Source organism: Rhinolophus sinicus, chromosome 4 (genome assembly GCF_057876585.1).
Source record: "Rhinolophus sinicus isolate RSI-liver-muscle chromosome 4, RSI-T2T, whole genome shotgun sequence".
Taxonomy (NCBI): domain Eukaryota; kingdom Metazoa; phylum Chordata; class Mammalia; order Chiroptera; family Rhinolophidae; genus Rhinolophus; species Rhinolophus sinicus.
Genome location: NC_142504.1, coordinates 19,266,218 through 19,293,997, shown reverse-complemented (window position 1 = coordinate 19,293,997; position 27,780 = coordinate 19,266,218). Strand labels below are relative to the sequence as shown.

General features: G+C 34.2%; 2 protein-coding genes across 2 annotated transcripts in view; one reads left to right on the top strand and one right to left on the bottom strand.

Annotated features, from left to right (window-relative positions):
- Positions 1 to 27,780, top strand: part of ABCB5 (ATP binding cassette subfamily B member 5) — a 92,874-nt gene that overhangs the window by 43,820 nt on the left and 21,274 nt on the right. Inside the window, exons 16-21 of the mRNA XM_019726706.3 lie at positions 8,790 to 8,933; positions 9,845 to 9,949; positions 10,129 to 10,206; positions 15,771 to 15,854; positions 24,436 to 24,639; positions 27,630 to 27,730. Of these exons, the coding sequence (XP_019582265.3) occupies positions 8,790 to 8,933; positions 9,845 to 9,949; positions 10,129 to 10,206; positions 15,771 to 15,854; positions 24,436 to 24,639; positions 27,630 to 27,730 (716 nt within the window). The remainder of the gene's footprint in view (positions 1 to 8,789; positions 8,934 to 9,844; positions 9,950 to 10,128; positions 10,207 to 15,770; positions 15,855 to 24,435; positions 24,640 to 27,629; positions 27,731 to 27,780) is intronic.
- The window catches only part of SP8 (Sp8 transcription factor), a 48,987-nt gene continuing 46,868 nt past the window's right edge, over positions 25,662 to 27,780 (bottom strand). The window contains exon 3 of the transcript XR_016021056.1: positions 25,662 to 25,972. The gene's annotated coding sequence lies outside the window, so the exon portion shown is untranslated. The remainder of the gene's footprint in view (positions 25,973 to 27,780) is intronic.

Here is a 27,780-nt window from a genome sequence, read left to right as displayed (position 1 = left end):
CAAAAGCAGTTTTGATCTACCAGAAAGGATGAAAGAGAACAATCTGTGGAGCTCACACGGGGCCAGGAATGGTTCTCATTAAACCAGCTGGAATGAGGAATCTCTAAATTCATTGGGCATTGAGTTGAATATTAAGTATAGTATTAACTCAGAGAGGGAAAAATTAGCCCCAGGCTAAACTTAGCTCTGAGCCCATATAACAAAGCCTAAAAGCAAATTTCAAAAGAATCAAACCATTTCCAAGTAATTTAAATACGTCCCAGAACAAGGTTCAATAACATATGTAAGAATTCACAAAGATCCAGTGAGTAAAATTTACAGTATCTGGCATCCAATCAAATATCACTAGGCAAGTAAAAAAGCAGGAAAATAGTACTTAACATGAAGATAAAAATTGATTAATAGAAATGACACACTTGATAAACAGCTATTGCAACCATATCTCATATGTTCCAAAAAGCAAGGTGAGAAGGAACCAAAATACATTTAAACAAATAATGAAATTTTCGAAATTTGATGAAAATTAAAACCCTACAGATAGATCCAAAAAGATCAATAAACTCCAAGTACAAGAAACACGAGGAACACCATGCCAAGGCACATCATAATCCAGTTGCTTTAAAACCTGTGATAAGAAAAAAATTTTAAAGCAGCCAGATAAAATTGACACAATATGTATAAAGGAAAAAATTAAGAAAAAGCACAAACTTCCCATCAGAAACAGTGTAAATCAGAAGATAATAGAGCAATATCTTTAAAGTACTGAAAAGAAAAGAAAAAACTCAGAGTGCTACATGCAGAAAAATACCTTGCAAAAATGAAGGCAACATACAAAATTTTTCAGGAAGAAAAAAAAAGGCTAAAATAATTTATCACTAGCAGACCTACACTACAAGAAATGTTAATGGAAGTTCTTTAGGCAGAAGGAAAGTGATATCAGATAGAAATCTGAATCTACATAAAAAAATAAAGAGTATCAAAAATAGTAAGTAAATTGGTTAATATAAAATAATGGTTTTTAAAATGTTTTAAAATAATTTACGTTTTAAAGAAAAAACATTACAATGTGGGGTTCATAATACAAGTATAAGTAAAAATGTATAAAAAGAATACCCAAAGACTGGGAGGGAGAAATGGAAGTATTCTATTTTAAGGTTCTCAAATGATATATAATATTACTTGAAAGTAGACCATGATATTAATGGTAGTCAAAGTATATTTCAGAGCAAAAAAAAAGAGTTACCAAGGATAAAAAGGGTTATTTCATAATTATAAAAAGATCAATTTATCAAGAACTAAAAAGAGAAATAGAAAAATTCACAATTACATTAAGAGATTTCAACACCCTCTCTTAAACACTGATAGAACAAATAGACAAAAATTCAGCAGAGATAAATATTACTTTAATAGTGCTATCAACTTACTTGACCTAATAGACATTCATAGAAGACTTGACCTATCAACAAAAGAATACACATTTTTTTCAAATGTACCTAAAAAAAGATAAACCATATTCTGGGCCATAACACAAGCCTCAATAAACTTTAAAAAATTTACGTAATGCAAAGTAAATTGCCTGACCAAAATAGAATTAAATCAGAAATCAAGAACAGAAAGTGGGTTGAGAAATCTTGAGATATTTGGAAGCTGAATAACTCCTAAATAATGTATGGATCAAAGAAGAAATCAAAAGAGGAATTCAGAAATATTTTGAACTGAATAAAAATGAAAATTTCAAAATGTGTGAATGAAGCTTAAAGCGGTATAGTACTGAGAAAGAAATTTATACCATTAAACACCTATATTACATAAAAAAGAAATAGCTCAAATGAATAAACTAATAAACTTCCCCCTTAAGAAACTAGAATGAAGAAAAATAACTATAAAGAAGAAAAATCAATGAAATCCAAAGCTAGGTTTTTTTTCAGTTTGGTTTTTTTTTTTGAGAACATCAGTAAACTGAAAACTCTCTGGACTGACTGAGTAAAAAGAAAGAAGATGGAAATTACCAATATAAAGAATGAGAGTGGTGATATCACTACAGATTCTACAGATACTACAATAATAACATAATTTTATGAAAACATTTATACAAACAAATCCTACAACTCCAGTGAAATGGACACAAACTACCAAAGTTCACTCAAGAATAAATTAATAGCTTGAATAATCTTATATCTGTTAAAAATAAAATGAAGTTTTAGTTAAAACCATTTTTCATTAAAAAAAAAAGAAACTCCAGGCCCAGGTGGCTTTACTGGTGAATTCTACCAAACAGAAAATTGAAGAGGGAGGACTTCCTATTCTATGAGACCAATATTACTCTAATATCAAAATTAGACAAAGATACTACCAAAAAAATAAAATTATAGACAAATATCACTCATGAACATAGATGAAAAATTTCTTAACAAAATTTTTGCAAACCTAATCAACAATATATAAAAAGAATAATACATCATCACCAAGTAGGATTTATCCAAGGAGTGCAAGTTTGATTGAACATTCAGAAATTAATGTAATCCCTTTTATTTTAAAGAAGAATCTAATCATCTCAATAATTGTAGAACACTCATTTGGTAAAATGAATCATCCATTCCTGATAACTCTCAGCAAACTAGAAATTGAAAGAAATCACCTCAACCTGGTAAAGGGCATCAACAAAAAATCTACAGCTAGCATCATGCTAAATGGTGAAAGACTGAGATCAGGAACAAGGCAAGGGTATACACTCTCACCACTTCTATTCAACATTGTATTGGAAATTTCAGCCTGTGCAATAAGGCCACCAAATAGGAAAGAAAGATGTAAAATTGTATTTATTCACAGATAATATGATTATCTATGAAAACAAACCTATGGAATTTACAAAAAAAGGTACTAAAATTGATCATTGGGTTTAGCAAGGTTGCAGAATACATAATCAATACACAAAAATCAACTCTAATTCTACATACTAAAAAAGAAAAATAGGAAATTGAAATTTAAAAAATAATGTCATGTACAATAGTATCAAAACTATGAAATACTTAGGAATAAATTTGATAAAATATTGTAAGACCCACACACTTAACCATGCAAAGCATTACTAAGAAAATTAAAGGAGACCTAAATAAATTGAGAGATTTACATGAATAAGAAGATTCAATATTGTGAAGATGTCAGTTCCCAAATTGATCTATAGACTCAAAGAATCCCAGTCAACATCTCAGCAGGATTTTTTGTAGAATTTGACAAACTGACTCTAAATGGAAATTTAAAAGGATAAAATAAGCAAAAGAAGTTTGAAAAAGAACAGAATTGGAGGATTTATACTACCTAATTTCAATTCTTAACATGAAACTATAGCAAACAAAATAATGTGCTATTGGCACAAAAATAGACAAACAGATCAATAGAGCAGAATAGTCAAGAAACACACCCACACATATAATCTTATCAATTGACCACAAAGTATTATCAGTTGATCTCAACTGTATTTAGATAAAAGTGCAAAGGCAATTCAATAGAGAATGTATAGTCTTTTCAAGAAATGATGCTGGATTAATTAGATATCCTTATACAAATTAATCATCCTCAATTCATACCTCAAAGAACAGAATGAAAATTAACTCAAATTGGATTATAGACCTTACTGAAAAACCTAAAATTAGAAAAATTGCATAAGAAAATTCAATAGAAAATCTTTGTGACTTTTGAGTTTAGCAAAGATTTCCTAGATACAACACGAAAAATACAATTCCAAAAAAAAAAATTAAACTACATTGATGACTTCACCAAAATCAAGAACTTCCCTATTTGTAAAACACTTTTAAGAGATGAAAAGATAAGCCATAAACTCAGAGAAAATATTTGTTAAGTCACTTATCTGATAAAGGACTTATGTTCAGAATATACAAAGAACTTCCAAATAACAATAATAAGACAAACAACGTAACTGAAAAATGGGCAAAAGATCTAAATAGACATTTAGCCAATGAAGATGTGCATATGGGAAATAAGCACATCTTTTAGAACAGTTAAATCTAAAAATATTGACTGTACCAAGTGTTGCCAATGACGTGGAGAGACTGGAAACTCCACATTTTGCTGGTGGGAATACAAAATGGTAAACCCACTTTGGAAAACAGTTTCTTAAAAAATGTAACATACACCTACTATATGATTCAGCCATTCAATTTCTAGGTATTTACCGAAGAGAAATGAAAGAATATGTCCACACAAAACCTTGTATATAAATGGTCAGAACAGTTTACTTTGTAATAGTCCAAAACAGGGAACAACCCAAATTTATGTCAACAGGTAAATGGGTATATAAATTGTAGTATACATGCAATGGAATAAAACACAGCAATAAAAATGAATGAACTGTTGATTCATGCAACAGCATGAATAAATCTCAAAGTAATTATGCTAAGCAAAAGAAGCCAGATGAAAAATTATGTACTGTATGATTCCATTTATATAAAATTCTAGAAAATGCAAAATTATAGTGAAAGTAAGCATATCAGTGGCTGTCGGGAAGGAGGACTGGCAGTTAAGAGGTGTAGGAGAAAGGGATTACAAAAGGCGGGAGAAACCTGCAGGTAATGAGTATGTTCATTATTTTGACTGTGGTGATGGTTTCACAGTTGTGTAGTTATGTCAAAACTTATCAAAATATACATTTTAAATATGAACACGTTGTATGAAAATTATAACACAATAAAGCTCTAAAATATATTAGCTGAAATTTTAATTCTTTAAGAGAGTTTATTTTTCAACTTTAAAAATTCTTCTATATGTCTTTGCAGAATGCCTATAATGTCATATATTTTTATATCAGATTCTCTTAAAACATGCTATAACCTGTAGCATATTTAGGTAGCATGGAGTCTTTCATGATTTCACTGAAATTTTTTATTTTGTCTTTGTCTTATTTAATTTTATTTTTTCTATCTTGATAACTTATTTAAGTAATACTTGCATTTTAACCTGTTATTATATATTTTCCCAGAGTCAAAAAGATAGATGATTCTATAGAAGCAAGGTAGCCTTCCTATATTTACCAGCTCTGTAATTTACTGGAGTTATCCACTGAGACACACTAAGCCTTAGTTTTATTACAAAATGAGGTGATTTTATAAAGAATTTGACAAAAAAAATTTTCAGTGCTCAACAAAGAGTTAGTATGCAACTTTTTAAATTTCTGTATTTTCTTTTGGACTTCAGTCAACTAACTGAAGTGAGGCTCTTTATGACAATGATCTTCAGAAAACTTCAGAAGGAAAGATAATAGTCAAATTATTAAGTGACCCAGTATAATGATGGTTCAGCTATCCTGAAAATAGACTTTAAAGGCTTTAGAATTTCAAAAGTTCTGTTGTTCAAACAATACAGCTTACATTATATTGCCAGACTAAGATTAAAGCAAGAATTATAAACTATTTTATAGTCTTTCCTGAGAATTCTCTGGTTAATAGGTTCGTAAATGTCATTCTATCAAGAGTGAATACCAGGAGGAAGCTTTAACATATGAAACGTTTAGTAGTTTGCTGTCTACTTTCCTATATGGAATACTTACTCAGCACAAAGCTATTTACAAGATTTTTAAAGATTATCTCCCATGTTACTCTCCATGCATCCCATTGAAAGGACTGGCAGATACCACAACAGCTACTTACATTGTGTTTTCTCTGTAAAGTATCTGGAATTTTGCATAATATAATCCTTTCTCTGTAATAATATCATTAGAAACAGCCAACATTTATTGCGTACTTATTATTAGCAAATACTGAGTTAATCTTAATTCTAAAATCAACCCTGTAAGATAGGAACTGATATCTTCACCCTTGGAGAGATGAGAAAACTGAGGCTTGGCAAGTCTAAGTAATGTGCTCAGATACTGTAGCAATTTACTTGTAAATGGGAACCCCAAAACAAGCTTTAACCAAGGCATTAGAAAAATGTTTCTGTTAATAAGTCATGAAACTGGAAAATTAATCTTGAAAGTTAATTATGCTTAAAATGCTAGTAAAGCTTTTACCTTCTGTGTCTCCTTAGTTCCTACCTAGATTGTGTCCTATCCTAGAGTACGATATCCCATTCAGTTTAATAGGAGTAAAGTAAAATATGCCTAGCCCCGAGAAGGGCACAGGCAGTGGCTGACCTAGGCTTGCTCCAGAGCAAGCCCCTCCTAGGAGACCCCAAAAGCAACATACCATGTGACCAGCTTCAGACCATACCAGAGCACAACCCAACCACCTCCAAGGACCCCAGGGCAGGCTGGGCAGGCACCAGAACCTACTAAGGGAACACTGCTCTGTAGGGTCAGCCCCTGCACAACAGCTCCTTCACTATAGTCACAGTGACTTCTCACACCCATATCAGCCTGAGAGTCAATCCCTCCCATGGACATGCCAATAGTAATCAAGGCTCAACAACAGGATGCACACACAACACACACAAAGGACACACCTGGAATGCCTGGCTCAGGTGACCAGGGAGACTGTGCCACTGGGCCCCGCTGGACCCCTACTACATAAGGCCACTCTTAACAAGACCAGCAGAATAGCAGCTCTACCTAATACATAGAAACAAACACAGGGAGGCAGCCAAAATGGGAAACATGTCCCAAATGAAAGAACATAACAAAACTCCAGAAAAAGAACTAAACAAAATGGAGACAAGCAATCTACCAGATACAGAATTCAAAACACTGGTCATAAGGATGCTCAGTGATCTCAGGGAGAGCTTCAACAAAGACATAGGCAGCATAAAAATGGAGATGGAAAACATAAAAAAGAACCAGTCAGAAATGAAGAATACAATAAATGAAATGAAGAATAAATTAGAGGGAATCAACAGTAGATTAGATGAAGCAATTAGAGGATCAAATCAGCAATTTGGAAGACAAGGTAGCATAAAACACCCAATCAAAATAGCAAAAAGAAAAAGGAATCCAAAAAAATGAGGATAGGTTAAGGGGCCTCTGGGACAACATTAAGCGTACTAACATTCACGTGGTAGGGGCACCAGAAGGAAAAGAGAGAGAGAGCAAGCAATTGAAAATCTGTTTGAAGAAATAATAATGGAAAACTTCCCTAACCTGATAAAGGAAATAGACATACAAGCCCAAGAAACACAGAGAGTCTCAAACAAATGAACCCAAAGAGGCCCACACCAAGATTTTAATCAAAATTAAAATGTCAAAGGTTAAAGAAAAAGAGACTCTTAAAAGCAGCAAGAGAAAAGCAGTTAGTAACCTACAAGGGAGCTCCCGTAAGACTGTCAGTTGATTTCTCAACAGAAACTTTGCAGGTCAGAAGGGATTAGCATGAAATACTCAAAGTGATAAAAAGCAAGGACCTACAATCAAGATTATTCCATCCAGAAAAGCTATCATTTAGAATTGAAGGACAGATAAAGAGCTTCCCAAATAAGAAAAAACTAAAAAACTAAATACCACCAAATCAGTATTACAAAAAATGGTAAAGGGACTTCTTTAAGAAGAAAAAAATTAATTAAAAATATGAATAATAAAAGGCAATAACTACATACCTATCAGTAATTATGTTAAATGTAAATGGATTAAATGCTCTAATCAAAAGACCTAGGGTGGCTACATGGATAAGAAAACAAAGCCTATACATACGCTGCCTACAAGAGACCCAGTTCAGATCAAAAGACATACACAGACTGAAAATAAAGGGATGGAAAAGACATTTCATGAAAATGGAAACAAACAAACAAAAATCTGAGTTAGCAATAATTATACCAGACAAAATAGACTGTAAAACAAAGGCTATAACTAGAGACAAAAAGGACCCAGTAATTCCACTTCTAAGTATTTATCCAAAGAAATCCAAAACAGATTTGAAAAGACATATGCATCTATCTGTTCATTGTAGCACTGTTTATAACGGCCAAGATGTGGAAGGAACCTAAGTGACCATCAATAGATTAATGGATAAAGAAGAAGTGCTACATATATACAATGGAGTATTGGTCATCCATAAAAGGGAATGACATCTTGCCATCTGAAACAATGTTGATGGACTTAAAGTGTATTACACTAGGTGAAGTGAGTCTGGCAGAGAAAGACAGATACCATATGATTTCACTTATATGTGGAATCTGAAAAAACAGAATGAACAAACAAAACGGAAACAAACTCACGGATACAGAGAACATTTTGATAGTTGCCAGGTTGAGGGTGGAGGGTGTGGGGAAGGTGGGTGGAAAAGGGAAAGGGATTAAGAAGTACAGGTTGATAGTTACAAAATAGTCATGGGGATGTAAAGTATAGCATAAGGAATATAGGCAATAATATTGTCATAACTATGTATGGTGTCAGGTGGTTACTAGATTTATTGGGGTGATCACTTCATAAGTTATATAAATGTCTAATCACTGTGTTGCACACCTGAAACTAATATACTAATGTATGTCAACTATAATTGAAAAATAAAAAATTATTTAGGAAAAAAGAAAAATATGTCATTTCTTCTGTGAGTCTTAGCTATCAGAACATGTGGGTTAATTTGTACTTTTCAATCATAGCAACTGAGTGAAATCCCAAAATGATAAGTTGCACAAAAAGTCATTTATGGGTAAGATTATTTACTTTATGGTTTGAGGTCATCGTCAGTACTGTGAGCAGTGAAATCTTTCTAAGGAAAATTCTTCTTTCTACTCTGCCACCTATTATATTTGATATTTTACAACATAGTTCTGTTTAAGATGGCTAACTTTTCTAGGTTTCATTATGCTGTCAACCTGGAGTTATAACCAAGGTATTTTATTTATAGAAAAGTCTTCCTGAAGTTTCTCTATTAAAACTTTTTAAATTAAACAAGTCTGAATGGCCTTCTGTGGTTCTGGGGACATTGGCTTCTGTTCTAAATGGAACTGTTCATCCAATATTTTCCATCATCTTTGCAAAAATCATAACTGTAAGTAAATCTAATTTGCTAACTTTTTTAAACAAATTTAAGCAAAGTATAGCCTGAGAGAACAGACCTGTTTGTACTCTGATCCAGCAAGGGGAAAATTGGGACTTGTGGTAGGTCACCTCTACTGTGAGATCCATGATACAAAGGTCAACTAATGTTGTCAGGGAATAAGCCAGCCTCTGTTGTGAAGTGTTGGCTGGTCCTTGTTGACTGGGCAATCAGTAAAGAAATTGCTTTGTTTTCTAATTTTGACTCCTGTGCTGTATCAGTATTCCAAAGCACTGAAGCAATAAAACAGACAAATACGACTGCTCTTCTTTCAAGTAGTCCGAACAATGGCCATTTTTTATTACCAGCCAGATCAGGGAGAGGAAATAAGGGTTTGGGATTATGCCATGGAACCTGGGAAAGTTAAAGGGTTCAAAGATTTTACTAGAGCCTTGTTAAGTTTTCAGTCTCCCGGATTTAAACAGCTATGTTTTGTCAACATAGATGCCAATACATGTATAATTACTAATTTTAGGAACAATTTCTAGCGATATATATATAAAGGTCTCATATTGCAGGTAGAGCTCTGAATAGAGCAATACTAGAAAACCTGAGTTATTAGAAGTTATCAGTAGTAATAATTCAAACTGGTGGTTTCTTTGAAAATAATAACAGAGAGGATTTATCTATCTGATTTCATATTTACATAGCTTAAGTGAGAGAAGTAACCGAAAATTATGTTTTTATCATACTTAATGAACATAGAAGATAGAACAATGGGGCACTTTTCCCCCAGAAATGTGTATACAATCTTATTCTTGTGTTGAAATTCATTTTAAAAATCCTGATAAACAGACATTTTAGCTTTTTCTCTTCTGTATTTTCCTCCAACCACCTGATGAAAAAAATCTATTCCTTTTCAGATGTTTGAAAATGATGATAAAACCACATTAAAACGTGATGCAGAAATTTATTCCATGGTATTTGTCATTTTGGGTGTTATTTGTTTTGTCAGTTATTTCATTCAGGTAAGCTTTCAATGAATTAAACAAGTTTGAACATGATTACTTTTTATGTCATCCTCTATTTGAGTTAAACATAATAACTAAATATAATAACTAAAAATATAAATAAGTAAAACAGTAACTGTTACAAAGAAATAGAAAAAGGGTTAAGAATAAATCCAGATTTCCTTTTTATTTTCCAGGGATTATCTTATGGCAAAGCAGGGGAAATTTTAACTATGAGATTAAGACACTTGGCATTTAAAGCCATGTTATATCAGGTCAGTGTTTAACTGATTTTTTGTTGTTATTATTTTATTTAAAATGTGCTTTTAAATATTCTAGCTTTGAATTTTTCTTCAATCAATTTCTTGACATAATCTTTCCTTCGATCATTTAAAAGTATGCTATTTTGTGTTCCTAGCAATGTCTGGCGGCAGAATTCTAATAGTGTACTTTTTCTAATAGAAGGAAGTCCAAAATTGTTGCGTTCAGAAACACAACTTATATAAAACAGGATTTAGAGTGTACTCCTTGTTCCTTGCTTTTTTCTTGACAGATCATTCTTTTAATGTATAATATAATATTCTAAAATCAGAATGGAAGATCACACTAAAACTGAAAAGGAGGCTTAAGAGCTGCAATATCTTGGAGAACATATTTTAAAAGGAAGAGTTAGTTTCTCTCGTTCTCATCCACGTGCACGCATTAAGTTTTTTTCACTTCATACTTCTCACAGCCAATCCCACTTCCTTCATTGGAAGAGTCCTGATTTCAGATAACATCAGTCTAGCTGGCAGGTTCACCAGATATATACAGATAATCAATCAGTCACACCTGTGAAATAACTAAAATGAGGTGGATCAAGTAGTAATCTTGAAAAGTGAGTCTTGGGGGCAAATGGCAGGAATGTCGCAGTTTGGCACCTCTAAAATTCTTTCAGGAGGCTGAGGTGTATTGGGTTACCCTGAAAACCAGTAATCACATGGAGTCCTTCACCACACTTTCTGTCACCAGAGCTCACTGTGCAGGAACAAACAGCTTCCTGCCAGGAACATTTCTTTTCAGAAGTAAAGTTACTGTCACTCCAGCCGTCGTCAAAACCAGTTTTTACATCTTGTGACTTTTAGCAGTAGTGCTCAGGGGACTTCTGTTTAACAAAGTTTCCCTGTGCTCTTGGGAAACTACAATATACAAATGCAGCAAAGCAAGTGGGAGGTTTCCCATAGCAACCTGATGCTCCGAAGCAATTGGTGCCTGGCATTCAAAAAAAGGTCCGGTCAGAGACAATTGGAGGCACTCTTTAATCCAGAAAAAACAAAATCCACTGGAACGATTATAAAACGATTTATTGTCTGCACATCTTGCTCATGTTAAACTTGGTACTTTCGTTTAGTTTTGTTTTTTGTTTTTGTTTTTGTTTTGTTTTGTTTTATGAACACTTTGTCTTTACCTCAACTTTTTGATGAAATAAGGTGGGGTTTTAATTAACTAATACTCCATTTCGCACTTGTTGACAATTTATGCTCATTTTTTTCTTCATGGTTTTCCATATTTGAGCAAATATTTTTTCAATTTCTGGGAATTTTTGAAAATGTACCCTGAACGTCTGAATGTTTTAAACAAACGAGTATATATTTTAACTTTTCCAAGCATTACTTTGAAATTCCTCTCTGGAGGTTCACTGCGTGCTTTTGCTGGAAGAGTCTCCAGGCCACGAGCCAGTTTAATCAGTGGATATCATTAATCCAATATCCTGATTGTTCATACTAAATGTTAATCTTCCACCTAGCATTAGCCATGTGAACACCAGGACAATAACATTCTTGGATATAATAGCTTCTGCCCATAAGAATACACCAGTCTGTAAGCCATAAACTATGGTCGTACAAAAAACATACACATACAAAGATACACAGAAACTTTATGCTATTCAGCAGATGTTATTACATTCCCCCATAAATTTAACTCAGCCCTTTCATCTTATCATGTGTTTTCCCATTTTATCCTTCAGCATTCTTTCTGCTTATGTTTGTTTTTTTCTAATTGGAGGAAAAGAAAAGAATCGTATATTTGGTCTTTTCTTTATAAATATCTTCCCAATTTCACTTTTATCTATAGTAAAGGAAGCTCCTAACGTTCAGTTTTGCCTAACTCTTATTATATGGCTTTTGTCCTAAGATAAGACTTTTTAAGGCTTAGAAAGCATGCTGAGACTTGCACTGCTTTTTATAACCATTTTGAAGCCTCATATCAGGTAGAAATATTTATGGAATCAGGTGTGGTATTTTTGTAGATATAAAATTTATGTTTGATTTGATTACTTGAGATCCTTTCAGTTGAAAAGAACGTTCTAATTGTTGCAACTTCAATGGTTGTAAATGATTTATTGCTCATTGTGGTTCAAAGCTAAATTTATATTTCTTTTTTAATTAAAGTTTATTGGGATAACAATTGTTAGTTAAAGTTACATAGATTTCAGGTGCACAATTCTGTAATACATAATCTATATTTCACATTGTGTATTCACTACCCAGAGTCAGTTCTCTTTCTGTCACCATGTATTTGATCCCCTTAACCCTCATCTGCCACCACCCACCCCCCTTACCCTCTGGTAACCACTAAACTATTGCCTGTGTCTATGAGTTTTTGTTTCTTCATTTGTTTGCCTTGTTCTTTTGTTGTTTTCAGTTTTATATGCCACATATCAGTGAAATCATATGGTTCTCTACTTGTTCTGTCTGATTTATTTCACTTAGCATTATAATCTCAAGATCCATCCATGTTGTCGCAAATGGCACTATTTCATCTTTTCTTATGGCTGAATAGTATTCCATTGTGTATATATACCACAACTTCTTTATCCATTCATCTATCAAAGGACACTTTGGTTTTTTCCATGTCTTGGCCACTGTAAATAAAGCTGCAGTGAACATTGGAGCATATGTGTCTTTATGGATAAATGTTTTCAGATTTTTTGGGTAGATACCCAGGAGAGGGATTAAATTTATATTTCCTAATGATAAATATTGACCTATAGATCTGTTACATTTATGAACAGATTTGAAGTTTACTTTTGCCCGTTACTCTCTAAATTAGATTGACTAGGGCTTCTGTGGAGGGGACTCTAAATCATAAGATGACATTATTAATGGTGATCACTGAGAGATCTCAAAAAGCCACTTCCAAAAGGATTTGAGACAACACCCTTTACTCAAAAAAGGTCTGGTCAGAGACAACTGGAAACACTCTTTAATTCAGAAAAACAAAAATCTACTGGAGAGATTATAAAATGATTTAATGTCTGCACATCTTGCTCATGTTAAACTTGGCACTTTAGTTTTTTTTGTTTGTTTGTTTCTTTGTTTGTTTTATGAACACTTCATGTTTTTACCTCAACTCTTTGATGAAATGAGGTGGGATTTAAATTAATACTATATTTCACACTTGTTGACAATTTCTGCTAGTACTGGACCAGGAGAAACAGGTAATGAAACTCAACTAGAACTCTGCTTCAGCTAGATGGATACACAGGAAGACATTGGATTAAAAATCTGGCATCTTATTGCCTAGGTTCAAACCCTGGCCTCAGTATTTGCCAGCTGTGTGGTCTTGGGTGAGTTATTCAATCTCTCAGTACCTCAGTTTCCTCATTTGTAAAATACGGATAATCATAGTATCTACCTCATAAAGTTGTGACGATTAAATGAAAAAGTATATACCAAGTATTTATCATGGTGTTATTTATTTCTAGTACAATTATTAGCAGGAAAAAAATGGATTTACTAGTATCAAAAAACCTGATAGCCTTACTTATAATCAGTTTACCATCAGGAATAGAAAAAGCAAGCTAATTTTCACTCAACACTAGCTATGTTCCAGAAACTCTGCTAAGTGTTTTAGCATATATTGCCTATGCTGGAAAATGATCCCCAAAATACACAGTTGCTGACTTGAAAAGCAATTTTGGATAGTTTGCTGACTGAACATCAGATACTAACTAAGACTGGTCATATATGTATCTTATGCCTTGTGTGTTATAGCAACTCACTATAGGATCAGGAATGTAATATTCAATAATAAATTCTCTTTCTACACTTTAAGGTTATATTGTATCTAAAAATTTTTTGTGCATTTCATGTCATGTTAAAACATAGAAATAATTAGAAAATGTAGAGTATATCTTAAATTTTTAAATATACAGTAAAAAATAAGCAGTGTCTTCCAGTTTAAGAATACTATAATATTATCACTGCTGATGTGAGTTCACAATATGTTAGGCTCTTGAGTGGGGTTGTGCTTCCAAAGTGACTGTGTAGTACAAATCAGATCATGATCTCTATAGGATGCCCTTTGGGTATCTAGGACCCTAAACTCTTTGGGTCACTTTTCCAATGCAGGGGTTTACAAAGTAGCGCTGTCATGCCAGGGTTGTACACACTCTGGCTCCTGCTATACATAGTCCTCCACGGGAGCTTTCTTCTAATACGACTTCAGGATTAATGCACAGCTCTCTGTCTGTTATGCTTTTGTTTCCTTAGTTGGAAGAAATGTGTAACCTGGGCATCAGGGCCGTTGGCTGGGTTGTAGTAAGCCCACAGTTATCTCACTCACAAAAATAAGTCATTTTCAGAGACAGTCTCCATATAGTTTTAATCCACAAGTAATAAAAGTGGTTTGAATGAGTGGGAGGAAACATTCAATAGCTAATAAAAGGAAATCAGAATTCCTTGGGTTGAGAAGTGCTGTCTCCATTTGCTGTTGAAATTGAAATTGGTTATAACATTATGCTTTTATTGCTTGTTTTTGACCGGTCTCCTTCTTCTGATTGCATGCTTCTTGGCTTCAGGGGTTTTATAGCAGCCTGTCTGCCTCTTTAGCTTCTGACAAAGGCCAGTGCTTGTAAAATCTAGCGAGGGTAATATGAAGTGTCAGGGAAAATTTTGCCTGTTTGGGTCCTCAAGAGAAGGAGATGGGCTTTTTATCATTAATTGGTTTAGGTAGAAAGATTTGAAAATATTTCCAAACTGTGGTGTTCATTATCTTACTTGTGGAGTAAAACTACAAATTACTTGATGGTTCAAAATGGCCATTTTTTTATTTTATTTTTTATTGGGGAAGGGGAACAGGACTTTATTGGGGAACAGTGTGTACTTCAGGACTTTTTTGCCAAGTCAAGTTTTTGTCCTTTCAGTCTTAGTTGTGGAGGGTGCTGTTCAGCTTCAAGTTGTTGTCCTTTTATTCTTAGTTGTGGAGGGCACAGCTCAGCTCCAGGTCCAGTTGCCATTGCTAATTGCAGGGGGCACAGCCCACCATCCCGTATGGGAATCGAACCAGCAACCTTGTGGTTGAGAGGATGCATTCCAACCAACTGAGCCATCTGGGAGCTCAGCGGCAGCTCAGCTCAAGGTGCCGTGTTCAATCTCAGTTGCAGGGGGCACTACCCACCATCCCTTGCAGGACTCAAGGAACCAACTGGCAACCTTGTGGTTGAGAGCCCACTGGCCCATGTGGGAATCGAACCAGCAACCTTCGTAGTTAGGAGCACAGAGCTCCAACCGCCTGAGCCACCAGGCCGGCCCCTCAAAATGGCCATTTTTAACCTTGATTATTATATAATATTGTAACATGGTAATGAGTCCAAGCTGTTGGACTCATTCTTCAGTTTACATCTAAGTATAGATCTTTGTGAAGTAACAAAAATCATTTGATTCATAGTATTTATAAGAATTAAGTAACTGTAAATGAGGAAGCAAGTAAGTGCCTTCTGACTCACTAGAGCAACAGAGAATCTTTTTGATAACCATATGTTAATTCCCCTTTTTTTTTTTTTTTTTTTTTTTAGGATATTTCCTGGTTTGACGATAAGGAAAACAGCACAGGAGCCTTGACAACCATATTGGCCATAGATATAGCACAAATTCAAGGCGTATGTATATTGCTTTTATTTTTAAATGGTGTGTGTGTGTGGTATGCATGCATGCACATACACACATGTGTCTGTGCATATTTGTGAGCTATACTGAGATGACCCACATTGTTAAGGAGACCAGGTAAGTCCCACAGCTAACAGGGAGGTCTCAATGTAAGATCTGAGAAAGCCTTTCAGTTCTGGATATTTTTAACCAAAAATAACTAAAAATAATGAAGATTTAGCACATATAATAGGATAATCAGTGGATTCAAAAAGATACAAGAATGAGGTAGAGAAAAGAGCTCAAAATTAAATAGACAAGAAAAAGTAATAAAATGAAAATACATACACACAATTTAGAAGTGTTAATAAAAGAAGAAAGTTTAGTTTATTCTTCTCCCAGAAAGCAAGATTTTATTTACCACAATGTCTACCAAGTTAGGTTTATCTGTACATCTAGAAATGATTCTGTGCTGGTTGTTATACAGATCAAATTAAAGAGATATATATAATCATGACTGGACACATTATATGTAAACAAAATGTTTATGTGCCATATTCAAAATTGATGATGGAATTACCAGCACAATATGTGTCAAAGTGATGCTTAAATATGTTTAGGGAGTAGGGTACTATGGAAGAGATGAAGAGTAATTTATTAATTTCCTTCCAATTATTTAAATAAAATTAACCTTATATCACATGTTGAATTTCAACTATGATTGAGAAAAGGAGTGCAGAACAAGCTTTCATACTTTTAAATGCAGTAAAGCTTTCAATCTCTTTGTTAAACTAAAACTTCTAGCAGAGTTATAGACTTTCCTTTTTCCTTATCATTCATGTGGGAGAAAAGGAAAGTCAATAATGCACCTCTAAATGACAGAAAAATCTTAAAAGTATTTTTTCTATTTAGAAGTATTGAAACATCAATTATAGCATTACTACCAAAGCAATAAATTATCAGCTAAAACAGTCCTTCAAATTGCAATTTCTTTTGGAGACTATTTCCAAAGGACATAGCCACTATCCTAATTTTTGTGACTTCTGTAACACTTCTGTATTCAATATATACATTCAAGGATAGATTTATATTCCCAGAAAATAGAACAAGTTGTAAACATTCACATGCTTCCATATTGGTGTGGAAAACTAATTTTATGATGTAGAAAGAGGAAAGGGAGCATTATCTTCATCTCTTCCTGAAACTCCTTTTGATAATTTTGAAGGCAAGGCTCTAAATTTCATTAGCTAGTATTTAAATTTTAAAATGGGACTGAGTAGCTCAAATTACTGGTCTAAGTGGAAAGAAACTGATAGATAGAAATTCGCTTAATAGTCAAGTAATAAGCTCAGCATTAATCTTCCATAGTACAATAGCGTTATGTGAATCACAACATCTGCATTTTTTGTTTATTTGTTTGTTTCAATTATAGTTGACATTCAATGACAAAAAAATCTATGTTTAAACATTCCAGGATTCACTACGTTAGGCAGAAATATTAATCCCTATAAATCCATTTGAATCCCCATTCTACAAATTCACTATTTTCTTCTTTGCTGGGTGAATATTTTTCTCTTACTACCTATCAATTAGATCTTTTAAGAATTCAATGGAATAGGCATTCTTACTAGCAGCTATATTTTATATGTGAGCCATCTTCTCTTTTAGCAAGTATGTATTTTAACCAAAAGAACAAATTAGAACTAAAACACAAACATTACTTTGCTTACATTCATTAGTGATTTCTAATAATAGTGTTGCCTCTCATTGAGAGAAATTAATGAGAATATTTGTGAGCCTGATTCCTTAGAAGCATCTAATACCACTTTTTCACTTGATACTTTCTCATTGCAATGAGTAAATGTTGGTCTCACAATAACTTCTGGGCAAGTCAGATCATTTTCATTGAATGAGAAGTAGTAGCTAAAGAATAAATGGTTGGAGTACTGCTGGCAGATTTTAAAGTTGCTGGATTTAAAAAGCAAAACAATCAAAGAAGGATTTCAAGAGTGAGAGTCTGTCTACTAGCATGTAATTCACATAAACACTTGCTTTGCCATATAAAGATAGATTCATCTCTAACTTGGATACTCTTTCTATTGAAAGAATTATTTACCATTCCTATTGGTCCACTATTTCTTTCCTCACAAAGACACACTACACTAGAGATGAACCAGGAAATAATAATTCAGGGTCATATTTCCTATCATATAAATTTAAGTAAACATATTTCATTTCAGTTTTTTCATCGTATAATTTCAGTCACATTTTATTTTATCAAATGTACTAGGGTAAATGTTGATAAAATAGCTCCTTAATAACAATAAGTATTATTTTGAAACCTTTACTAATGACCGAAAATATATGCCCCTGGCCATTTTTATAAGCTGTGCTACTTTGAGAGTCATAAGAAAAACAATGTGAGTAAAATAAAGTCATAGGGCAACATGATTCCTGAAATAGCTGATTGAATACAACCAATTTAACTGGTACTATTTTGGATTAAGGCAATGTCTTATTGCCAGTGTATCTGTTGACAGTATTGTCTGTGGAATATGTAGTTTTATTAAAGGTATAAAGCCGTTGTAGATTCTTTGGGAGACCGGATTCCACAAAATTGCAAGACATTGTTTCTGTATATTTTAGCAACCCCTTTTCATCACCCAAAAGTCTTACCTCATTTTTGTCCACAAGAAAGTGTGTTACTGATGTCACAGTGTATACTTGCTGTACCACTGACATAACGTTAGTTCCAAGAATTCTTCTCATCAGAACTGTAGTTATACAAGAAGTCATGAAAATTCCATTTAGTAATTCGAAAAGCCCAATGAACTGATTAGGTAGAACTGGGATATCATTACCTGGACAAAGGGGACCTCATTTCTTGATTTAACTTTTTGACATGGGAAATGTGTAAAACAGCTTGGCATTACTTGTGATTCAAACGATATTAGTAATCATCAAAATGACTTTACCATAGTAGATATTGGGGATATAATTGCTGTTTTGCCTTACAATTTCAGGTTGAATTCATTTAGAGACATTATCAAGTCTACAGCAAAAGCTGATATCCAAAGCCATCGTGGTTAACAATTACCCTTCTTGTAACAAAAAAATTCAGTCTGAGCTGTGAACTCAAAATTGCAATGAAACTTGGTCACTGCTAAGTCCTCAAAGTAGTATGTGGTAAGCCAAGTCAAGATAGCTTCCGTTTTTGATAAAAATAGAAATAAAAATGGTAAAGTCAATAAGAGCAAATGAGCTTTTCCATTCACTATACTGGTCCAATGTGTGATAAATTCCATTATTTTCCACAAAATACTTGCTGATGAATGATACAATGAATAATCATAGGCTTTAAACACCTTATATTTTCACAAACTTTGTAAATTTGTCCCATTAAGCCTTTTTCTCTGCTCTACAAATATATTCAACACCATCAGTTGTAATACATCTTCGCAGATTCCACTTTGGGTTGTACTGACTTAGTTTTTTTTCTCAACTTCTTTGAAAATATTCTCACCTGTGACTGTTCCATGTGGACTTTTCATAGCAGCTAATTTTTCAGTCACTTCAACTCATCATTGGCTCCTCACAAAACCAACAGTTGAGTTATCAGTCACATATGTCAACCCATCAAGAGCCAGGGGAAACTTTAAAATAGGTTAAAATAATCTACCTTGGTTTGTAATTGACTATTGACGTTGCTGTCAAGGTTCTCCACTTTTTGAGCAACTGTTCTCACCAAAAGGCTAATCAACTCATGTAAGTTCATGCTCTCTGAACACTTTTCTTCTGCTGCGGTCAAACATGATTTCATTAACTCACTATCAAATGATTTCTTTGCTTAGCTAATAAATGAGCCACTCAGAAACTTATTTTAATTTCAGCCTCATTTTCGCTTTTTAGTTTTATGAAGAAATTCTGCTAAGATAAAATATTTTATTTTAAATTTTCTATTTTTTCTGAATGTCCTTTTCTGTGAATTAAGACTGTTGTGATGAGTGCTTAGTCCAGTAATGTTGATATATTTTGTATATTTTTAGTACTGCATAGTGTCACAGTATAATAAACACAACACTGTGGCATTTTATTAGAACACAAAGTAATCCACAATCCACTGTGCCTTAAAATTTGCAGAACGTTCAGAGTCCTCTTTTCTCTTTCTTTCTTGTTTTTAGATGTTGGCTATGCAATGGTAATTTGTAGCACTCAGTGTGCTGTCAAATTATAATTGCATCACAGATTTGTAGCTGCCTGAGCAGCAATGCAAAGTGAGGAGAATGGCACATAAGGTTTCTCCAGCAACTACTTGACTCCATCATTATAGCACTAAGACAGCCACAGACAGTAGGTAAACCAAAGAGCATGACTGTGTTCCAATAAAACTTTATTTATGGACACTGAAATTTTCATTTGTAGAATTTGATGTGGGTCTTTTTGATATCCTCATTATATCTTTTGTATATGTTACACAATGATAATAACTTTTATTGTCATTGTCTACTGAGTCTACATTTGTGTCAGTTCTGGATCAGTTGCAGTTGGTTGATTTTTATGCTCATTATGGGTCCCAATTTGCTGCTTTTTTGCATACCTGGTAATTTTTGACTAGACGCCATACATCATGAATGTACCATTATTGAGTGCTGGATATTTTTATATTTCTGTAAACTTTGTTTTGTTCTGTAAACTTTGTTTGTTCCCAGATGCAGTTAGGTTATCTGGGATCAGTTTGATCCTTTTGAGAGTCTTGATTTTAAGGTTTATTAGGCAGGAGCCTACTATTAGTTAAGACCTTTCTACATACCCTGCCTGATGCTCTGTGAGTTATAAGGTTTTCTAGTCTGGTTTTTCTGTGACCAAGCACTACTCCTAGCCCTCACACATACACTGCTCAGCTGAATACTGAAGAAGGATGCTCTGCAGAAATCCACATTTCTCTTTCTGTGTACCTCCCTCTGGTGTTCTGTGCTGCAAATTCCAGCTTCCTTGGACTCTCCAGACCTCAGCTCCATCTACGTAACTTAGAGCATCTGTTGGACTCTGTCTCACATCACCCTTCCTACTCTGCAGCCTGGATGCTCTTTCAAGGCTGGGGCATCATTGGACTCACCTTGTTTGTTTCCCACCTCTGCCCTTGGTTGCCTTAGGTCCAGTATCTTGAAAACCATTGATTCATGTATTTTTTTTCTATTTTCATTTGTTTTGTTTTATTTTATTTTATTTTATTTTATTTTATTTTATTTTATTTTATTTTATTTTATTAAGGAGGGTACAGCTCACAGTGGCCAATACGGGGATCGAACTGGCAACCTTGGTGCTACCAGCACCACGCTCTAACCAACTGAGCTAACCGGCTGCCCCTATTTTTGTTTGTTTCAGATGGGAGGATAAATCCATTCTATTACTCCATGTTAGTCAGAAGCAGAAATCCTACCGCATGGAATTTTATTTCTACAATTTAATACTGCGTTTTTTTTCCATTTATTTTCTTAGCTAGCCATTCTTCTTTGTATGCTGTAATTTTCTTATAAAAGTTGTATTCCCCGCATTTCTGTAGTGACTTCAATATAGTAGATACTCCATAAATAATTATTATCTAAAAAATTATTTAATAATGATTTTTCTGCTCTTAATTTCCGAGGAAAAAAGGACTATCTTTGTGCGTGTTGCTAAAGATTCTAAGGAAGTTTCTTTAAATTGACTCGAGCTCTAAATTCTTTCCAGAGCCACACTATTCTTCTAGGTCTTTAAGACCATTTTCCATTTTCCTTTAGTTCTTTTAGTATATTTCAAGGCCAAATGTCCGTTATTTTCTGTTTCTTCTTCCTGTAACAGGAAAAATATATTCAGATTTTTCCTACCCTACCCCCATCACCAAAAGGCAGGGTTTGTGGCCTGTTCTTGGCTTCACTGACTGAATATTTCAATAAGTTTCTGGTAGCTTGAGCTAAAATACCCTATAGAAATGTATAAAACATTATTTGCAAGCAGCAGATTAGTACACAAGTGGATGACCCAAGCTTGTTGAGTGAGCAAGGATACACAAGTGCAAGTCACTTTGTAGAAAGTTCTTAGGTCCCAAACAAAATGCTCAAATACAAGAAGTCTCATAAAAAATTGGGCAAGTTATGCCTCTCACAGCCCACAGCTGGGGTCGCTGCCATCTTCTCTCCCACTAGCCCTCACACATTCCTTGGCCAGAGATCCCAGCCAGGCCCCCGAAGTCTGACAGCCCCTCTTTCCCAGAGCTGGCTCTTCCCTGGGAGGGTGACTTCAAGACTTGCCACCCGCCCTGTTCTCCATTCTCAGCTGAAATGTGATGAATTCAAATGGGCCTCTATGCCAACTGGTTTCTTTTGTTCTCAATAACTGTTAGGTTAGATTTAAAAAAAAAAGGGGGGGGCAAGGTTCCACTTAAATGTTTTGAGAAATGAGGTTAATATGCGTAGTCCTTAAACTTAATTTTAAGGGACTCTAAGTTCATCTAGTGTGGCTCGGTTAGGTATCTCTACCTGTTTCTCTAACACACTGTGTAATTTTATACATAAAAACATTTATCTCCTCGTCATCCTTAAGCTCTCAAGAGACAGAGTGTAAGTCAATATTAAGTACCAAATGACATCCCTATATCAGCTTCATAGGTCTTAGAGTTGGTGTATGATGCCCTAAGACACTTAAAATAGTCTATCCATCTTAGTTTTCAATATTTAGTAGTTAGTTTGGTTTTTGCTGTTATTTGATTTTCCTTTTTTGGAGTTTTCTTTTATAGCTTACTGAGAAATTGGGAAATAGTGGATCATTGCCAAATGCAGTCTTGAAACTGAAGCCACAAAAGTTTTTTAGAAATACAGCAGAGCCCTGGGGGCATAGGGGGCTTTTTGTTGTTATTTTAATGACAATACTAATTTGTGAGTACTTTAGTGAAAATTGATATAATATTTTAGAGAAGCAATTTGGCAATATCTATCAAGAATGTAAGAGTATATACCATTTAACATATAGCTCCAGTCTAGGAATTTAACATTAGGAAATAAAATATAAACACAAAGATTTTGCACAAAGATGCTCATTACATCTTTGTTTTAATAGCAAAACATAGGAAGCAATCTAAGTATTTTTTGAAGACTATATAATGGCCCAGGAAAAAGCTTATAGTATAATATAAAGGGATAAAAGCAAGATAGAAAGCTGCATACACATAATAACCCCAATCTGAATGTGTGTATGTATTTATGTCTGGAAGGATATAAATTTTAGCATTACCTAAACCTTTTCCAATGGTTATGTTTTCATGATCAGAACAAAATATGTGATTTAAAATGTGAATTGATATCTTTGTTGATTATAGCTATGTTCTTAGGTAAATAGGAGTCTCATTTTTTCATCACAGCACTAAAGGAATTTAACATTTTGTTTATTACTTATATCACATGTACCACTGAAAAGCTGATTCATGAGACATGTAGTTCTTGTAAAACGATTATAAACATATATCTACTTATTTTAATGTTTTCCTAATTTATTTCGTTACATTACACCGTGATGTTTCCAACTTCTTTTCTATCTTGATATTGCTTCTTTATATCTTTGCTTAGTGAAAGCAAATTATAAAGTGCAGAAAAGAAAATGCCAGATATCATATCCAAAGTATACACTTTAATGAATATTCTCAATCATTCAGTTCAATTCTACTACGGCCTAGTGGCTAAGGGTATTGGCCTTCCATCAGTGTAGGGGGAAGAGGCAGGGCTAGGTTTGGGAGCCCACATGTGGTGAGTGGGCATCCATGTGTGGCAGCAGCCTGTGTGGAAAAGCCAAGCCAGAGCAGGGTGAAGAAGGTATCCATGCAGAGGAGAGACAGGGACCATGAGAGCAGATTGGTTACATCCAGAGAGATTGATTACATAAATCTGTTAAAGAAAATGAGAGCCAGTTTTCTCACTGTTGAAGAGGGGACAACAAATACTGGAAGGGAGGAACAGGAAGCTGGAAATAACCTTGTGGTGTTGGATGGGAATTGGAGGTATTGACATGAGCTTAATGCATTTCAATAAATATAAATCGATAAAAAAAGTATAGAATTCAATGTGTGCAATCTATACACACACATTCTCTCTCTCTCAATCTCTCTCTCAATCTCTCTCTCTCTCTCTCTCTCTCTCTCTCATTCCCCAGTTCTGCCCACCGACATTCCACTAGTAATGAGCACAACTAGAACCATAGATTGACTTCTAAATAACATTATCCACTAAAAGGAACCAAGACTCCTTGGACAAATGACAGATTCCAAGGGTAGGGCCTGGAAAATCATTTTGTGTCAGAAAATAAGGACACATTTAAAGAATGATAGGGACATGTCAAAGGCCAACAGTATCAGACGTAAGGTAGACAAATAAAGCATAATGACTCCTTAATACAGGACATTTTTAAAACATAGATATTATTTAATCTCCAATTATAAATTCAAAGTTAAAATCCAAGTATAAATCCTCAAAAACAAAGCCTACTTTATTTTGCAAGAAACTATAATAGCAATTTTTGTATATTTTAAATCAACTGACTTTTTCTCCAAAATATGTCTTCTTATAGGCAACAGGATCTAGAGTTGGTGTCTTAACACAAAATGCAACTAACATGGGACTGTCAGTTATCATTTCCTTTATCTATGGATGGGAGATGACACTCTTGATCCTGAGTATTGCTCCAGTACTTGCTCTGACAGGAATGATTGAAACCGCATCAATGACTGGATTTGCCAACAAGGACAAGCAAGAACTTAAGCGTGCTGGAAAGGTAAAATAAAGACTGTTGTTATCATCGTAACATTTTAAGAGAAAACAATCAGCTCCCATCTTTACAGTATGTTAACTTCCTTTCTTACCGTGTTTCCTTGAAAATAAGACCTAGCTGAACCATCAGCTCTAATGCATCTTTTGGAGCAAAAATTAATATAAGACCAGGTGTAATGTAATGTAATGTAATGTAATATAACGTAATATATAGTACCGGGTCTTATATTAATTTTTGTTCCAAAAGACGCATTAGAGCTGATGGTCCAGCTAGGTCTTATTTTCGGGGAAACACCGTACAAATCTGTAAAGTGGTGTATATGTATTGAGATGCACACAGACCATTCAGGATGGGGTGTACCTGTGCTACAGCAATAGGATGCAAGATTTAGCGCTTTTTGCTCTGGAGTCAAATCACCTGAATTAGAGTCCATATTCTGTCACAAACAAAAATGTGTGATATGAGCAAGTTCTGTCAACATTTCTCGACTTCAATTTTTCCCTCTGTAAAGTGGGAATAATAATGGTATCCACTTACAGATTTTTGTATTACACAAAACACTTAGCTTTATTATATGCAAAACACTTACAATAGTGCTGGAAGGCAGTAAGCACTCAATAATGTCAGCCATTATTACTGTTACCGTATCATGGGGGAATTTTCTAACATCGTGATTTCCCATTCTCTGATTGCTCAATGATTAAATTTTCTTGGACAATTCTGGGCGTTTTATTTTTTTTAATAAAGAGGAAATGTAATTGTTACTGAATACAAAGCAATGCATTTCTTTTTAATTGATACTACCTAAATTAAGATTTAGAGACAAAGACCATTTGTACTGATCAAAATGAACAATTTATTTAATTACTTGGAAAATGTTTTGACATATAATCTCAGGATCATTCATATTCACAAAAATAATCATTGTATTGGTGATTTAGGGAAACATTAGTATTGTAGTATCACAACCTCTAAGAATTGAAAGAGATGTCATTTGATCCAATCACTCACCTGAAGTAGGAATCTCTTGTACAACATTCCTGTCAACCTGTCAAGTGTCCATCCATCTTCTACCTACCATTTCCCTCCAGTGGCAGGCAGTGCATTACTTTCCCAGGCTGCCAACAGTTTTGGTTTTTTGTTTGTTTGTTTGTTTTTTCCTGTGGTCTTCTATCCTACTCTTCTTGGCTTTTATCTTGGTAGAAATCCAAAGCCTGACAGCCTTTAGGAAGCTGCACCATGTAGACATCGAGCCTTCTCTTGGCCATTTATCCCCGAGTCTTTAAGCTGTTCTCACGATACAGTTTCAAAGATCTTTATAACACTGGTGGACACCCTGTGAATATGAAAATGATTTTAATATCACTTACGGCCTTTATCATTCTGACTGTATCACAACTGACACATAAATAGTGTGACTACTCATGAAGAGGGATGCCAAGTACATGACTCATTGATATCTGGTTTGGATGATCTTTGGACCTTTCCACCTTTCTTACACTAGATAAGGACCCCAGGAATGTCTGCTTGGGCAGTACAGACTGAACTACTTAGCATATATTTGTGTCAGAGACGGTGAAAAATTGTTTAGCCCTCTATGTGTACAAATTATCACAATTTCTAAATTAGTGGTGCCCTAAATAATTATATTTTACTCATCTTAATATTCATATAATGAGCTTTAGTTGTATATATGCCCTTTGATTTTTCCTTTTTGTACTAGTAGAGTAACCTCAGACTATACAATCAGTAATTCCAACTAATTAGGCAATCTGTATCCTTTCCCAGTAGCTTTAAATCACTCAATTTACCCAACACCAGAACTTAGAATATGGGCCAATAAAACCCATTTGGTACTTCTTTAGTTGCATATGTAAGTTTTGACATATCATCAAATGTTTTATTTTTTATACTTAAAATGACAGTATTAGTAAAAAAAAAAAAAAGACTGTTTCCTAAGGTTCTTTAATGATAATAGTCCTTTTTCCATTGTGAAAAATGATCACAGATGTTTTTATTCATTCCTTTTTTCCCCCTCAAGGTTTCAGCATTTCTTATCCATTTTCCTTACATACCACAGAATGCTAAAAATTGAGTTTTCCTTGAGTTCATTTTGAAATTAATGAGAATTTAGAACAACTCAACATCAAAATTGAGAGCAGAATCCAGGTGTCCTGACCACAGTCCAGAAATCTAGTTCTCTCTTGTAACCCAAGTTCTCCTTCAAATAACACTTGGTGTCCACCTAGGCCTTCTTCTGTCCCACAATCCACTCTGCCAGTCTGGAAACAGAATGTGAAAGCTGGAAGTTTCTCTTTCAAGTCGACATGTGTTCTCATGTCCAAGAAATTATTCTAAGCCAAAAGTTTCCTCCATTTTGGATTCCATGTGATGATCCCTTTTTTTAAAACTATATAAATATGGGGAAGCATTAATTATATTTGAATTAAATATATATTTTAAGTTCATAGACATCAAAATGAGAAACAGCTATAGTTTATCCAGAATTCTATAGCCACACCCTGTGTTTCTTTACTGTAATGTTCCCGAGTCCTTTGGTTGCTATTTGCATTTCTGTTCTAGAATAAAATAATTATTTATTTGATTTTCTCTGCTATCTTCTCCTTGAATTATCTCATAATCCATAAGACAGTTCCTTCGCATAATTCATGTGAACGTAATGCTCACTGTGTGATCCCTCTGCCTATGGAACCAGTTTAAAAAGAAGTTCAGTGAAGACTTGAAGGGGGCTATATTTAAGTCAATGGACTAAATCTTTTCAAAAGAAATGTTCCTTCAGCCTATTATCCTGAAATGTTATTTTCCTGTCTTATTTTGGGGGAAGGAAAAAGGAAGCTAAGAAAACTCGTTAGGAAAACTTACTGACTTGATGTATTTAATCTGTCCCCTGTGTAAATGACTGAAATGCACAACCAGAAGAAGTTTAACCATTACTAATTTTATTTCTATATTGTGTTGTCCTGTTTTATAAGATAGCAACCGAAGCTGTGGAGAACATCCGTACTATAGTGTCATTAACAAGAGAAAAGGCTTTTGAGCAAAGGTATGAGGAGACGCTTCAGACTCAGCACAGGTGATTGCAGATTCATACCGACTCCATTAACTATATTTGTTATTGTAAAG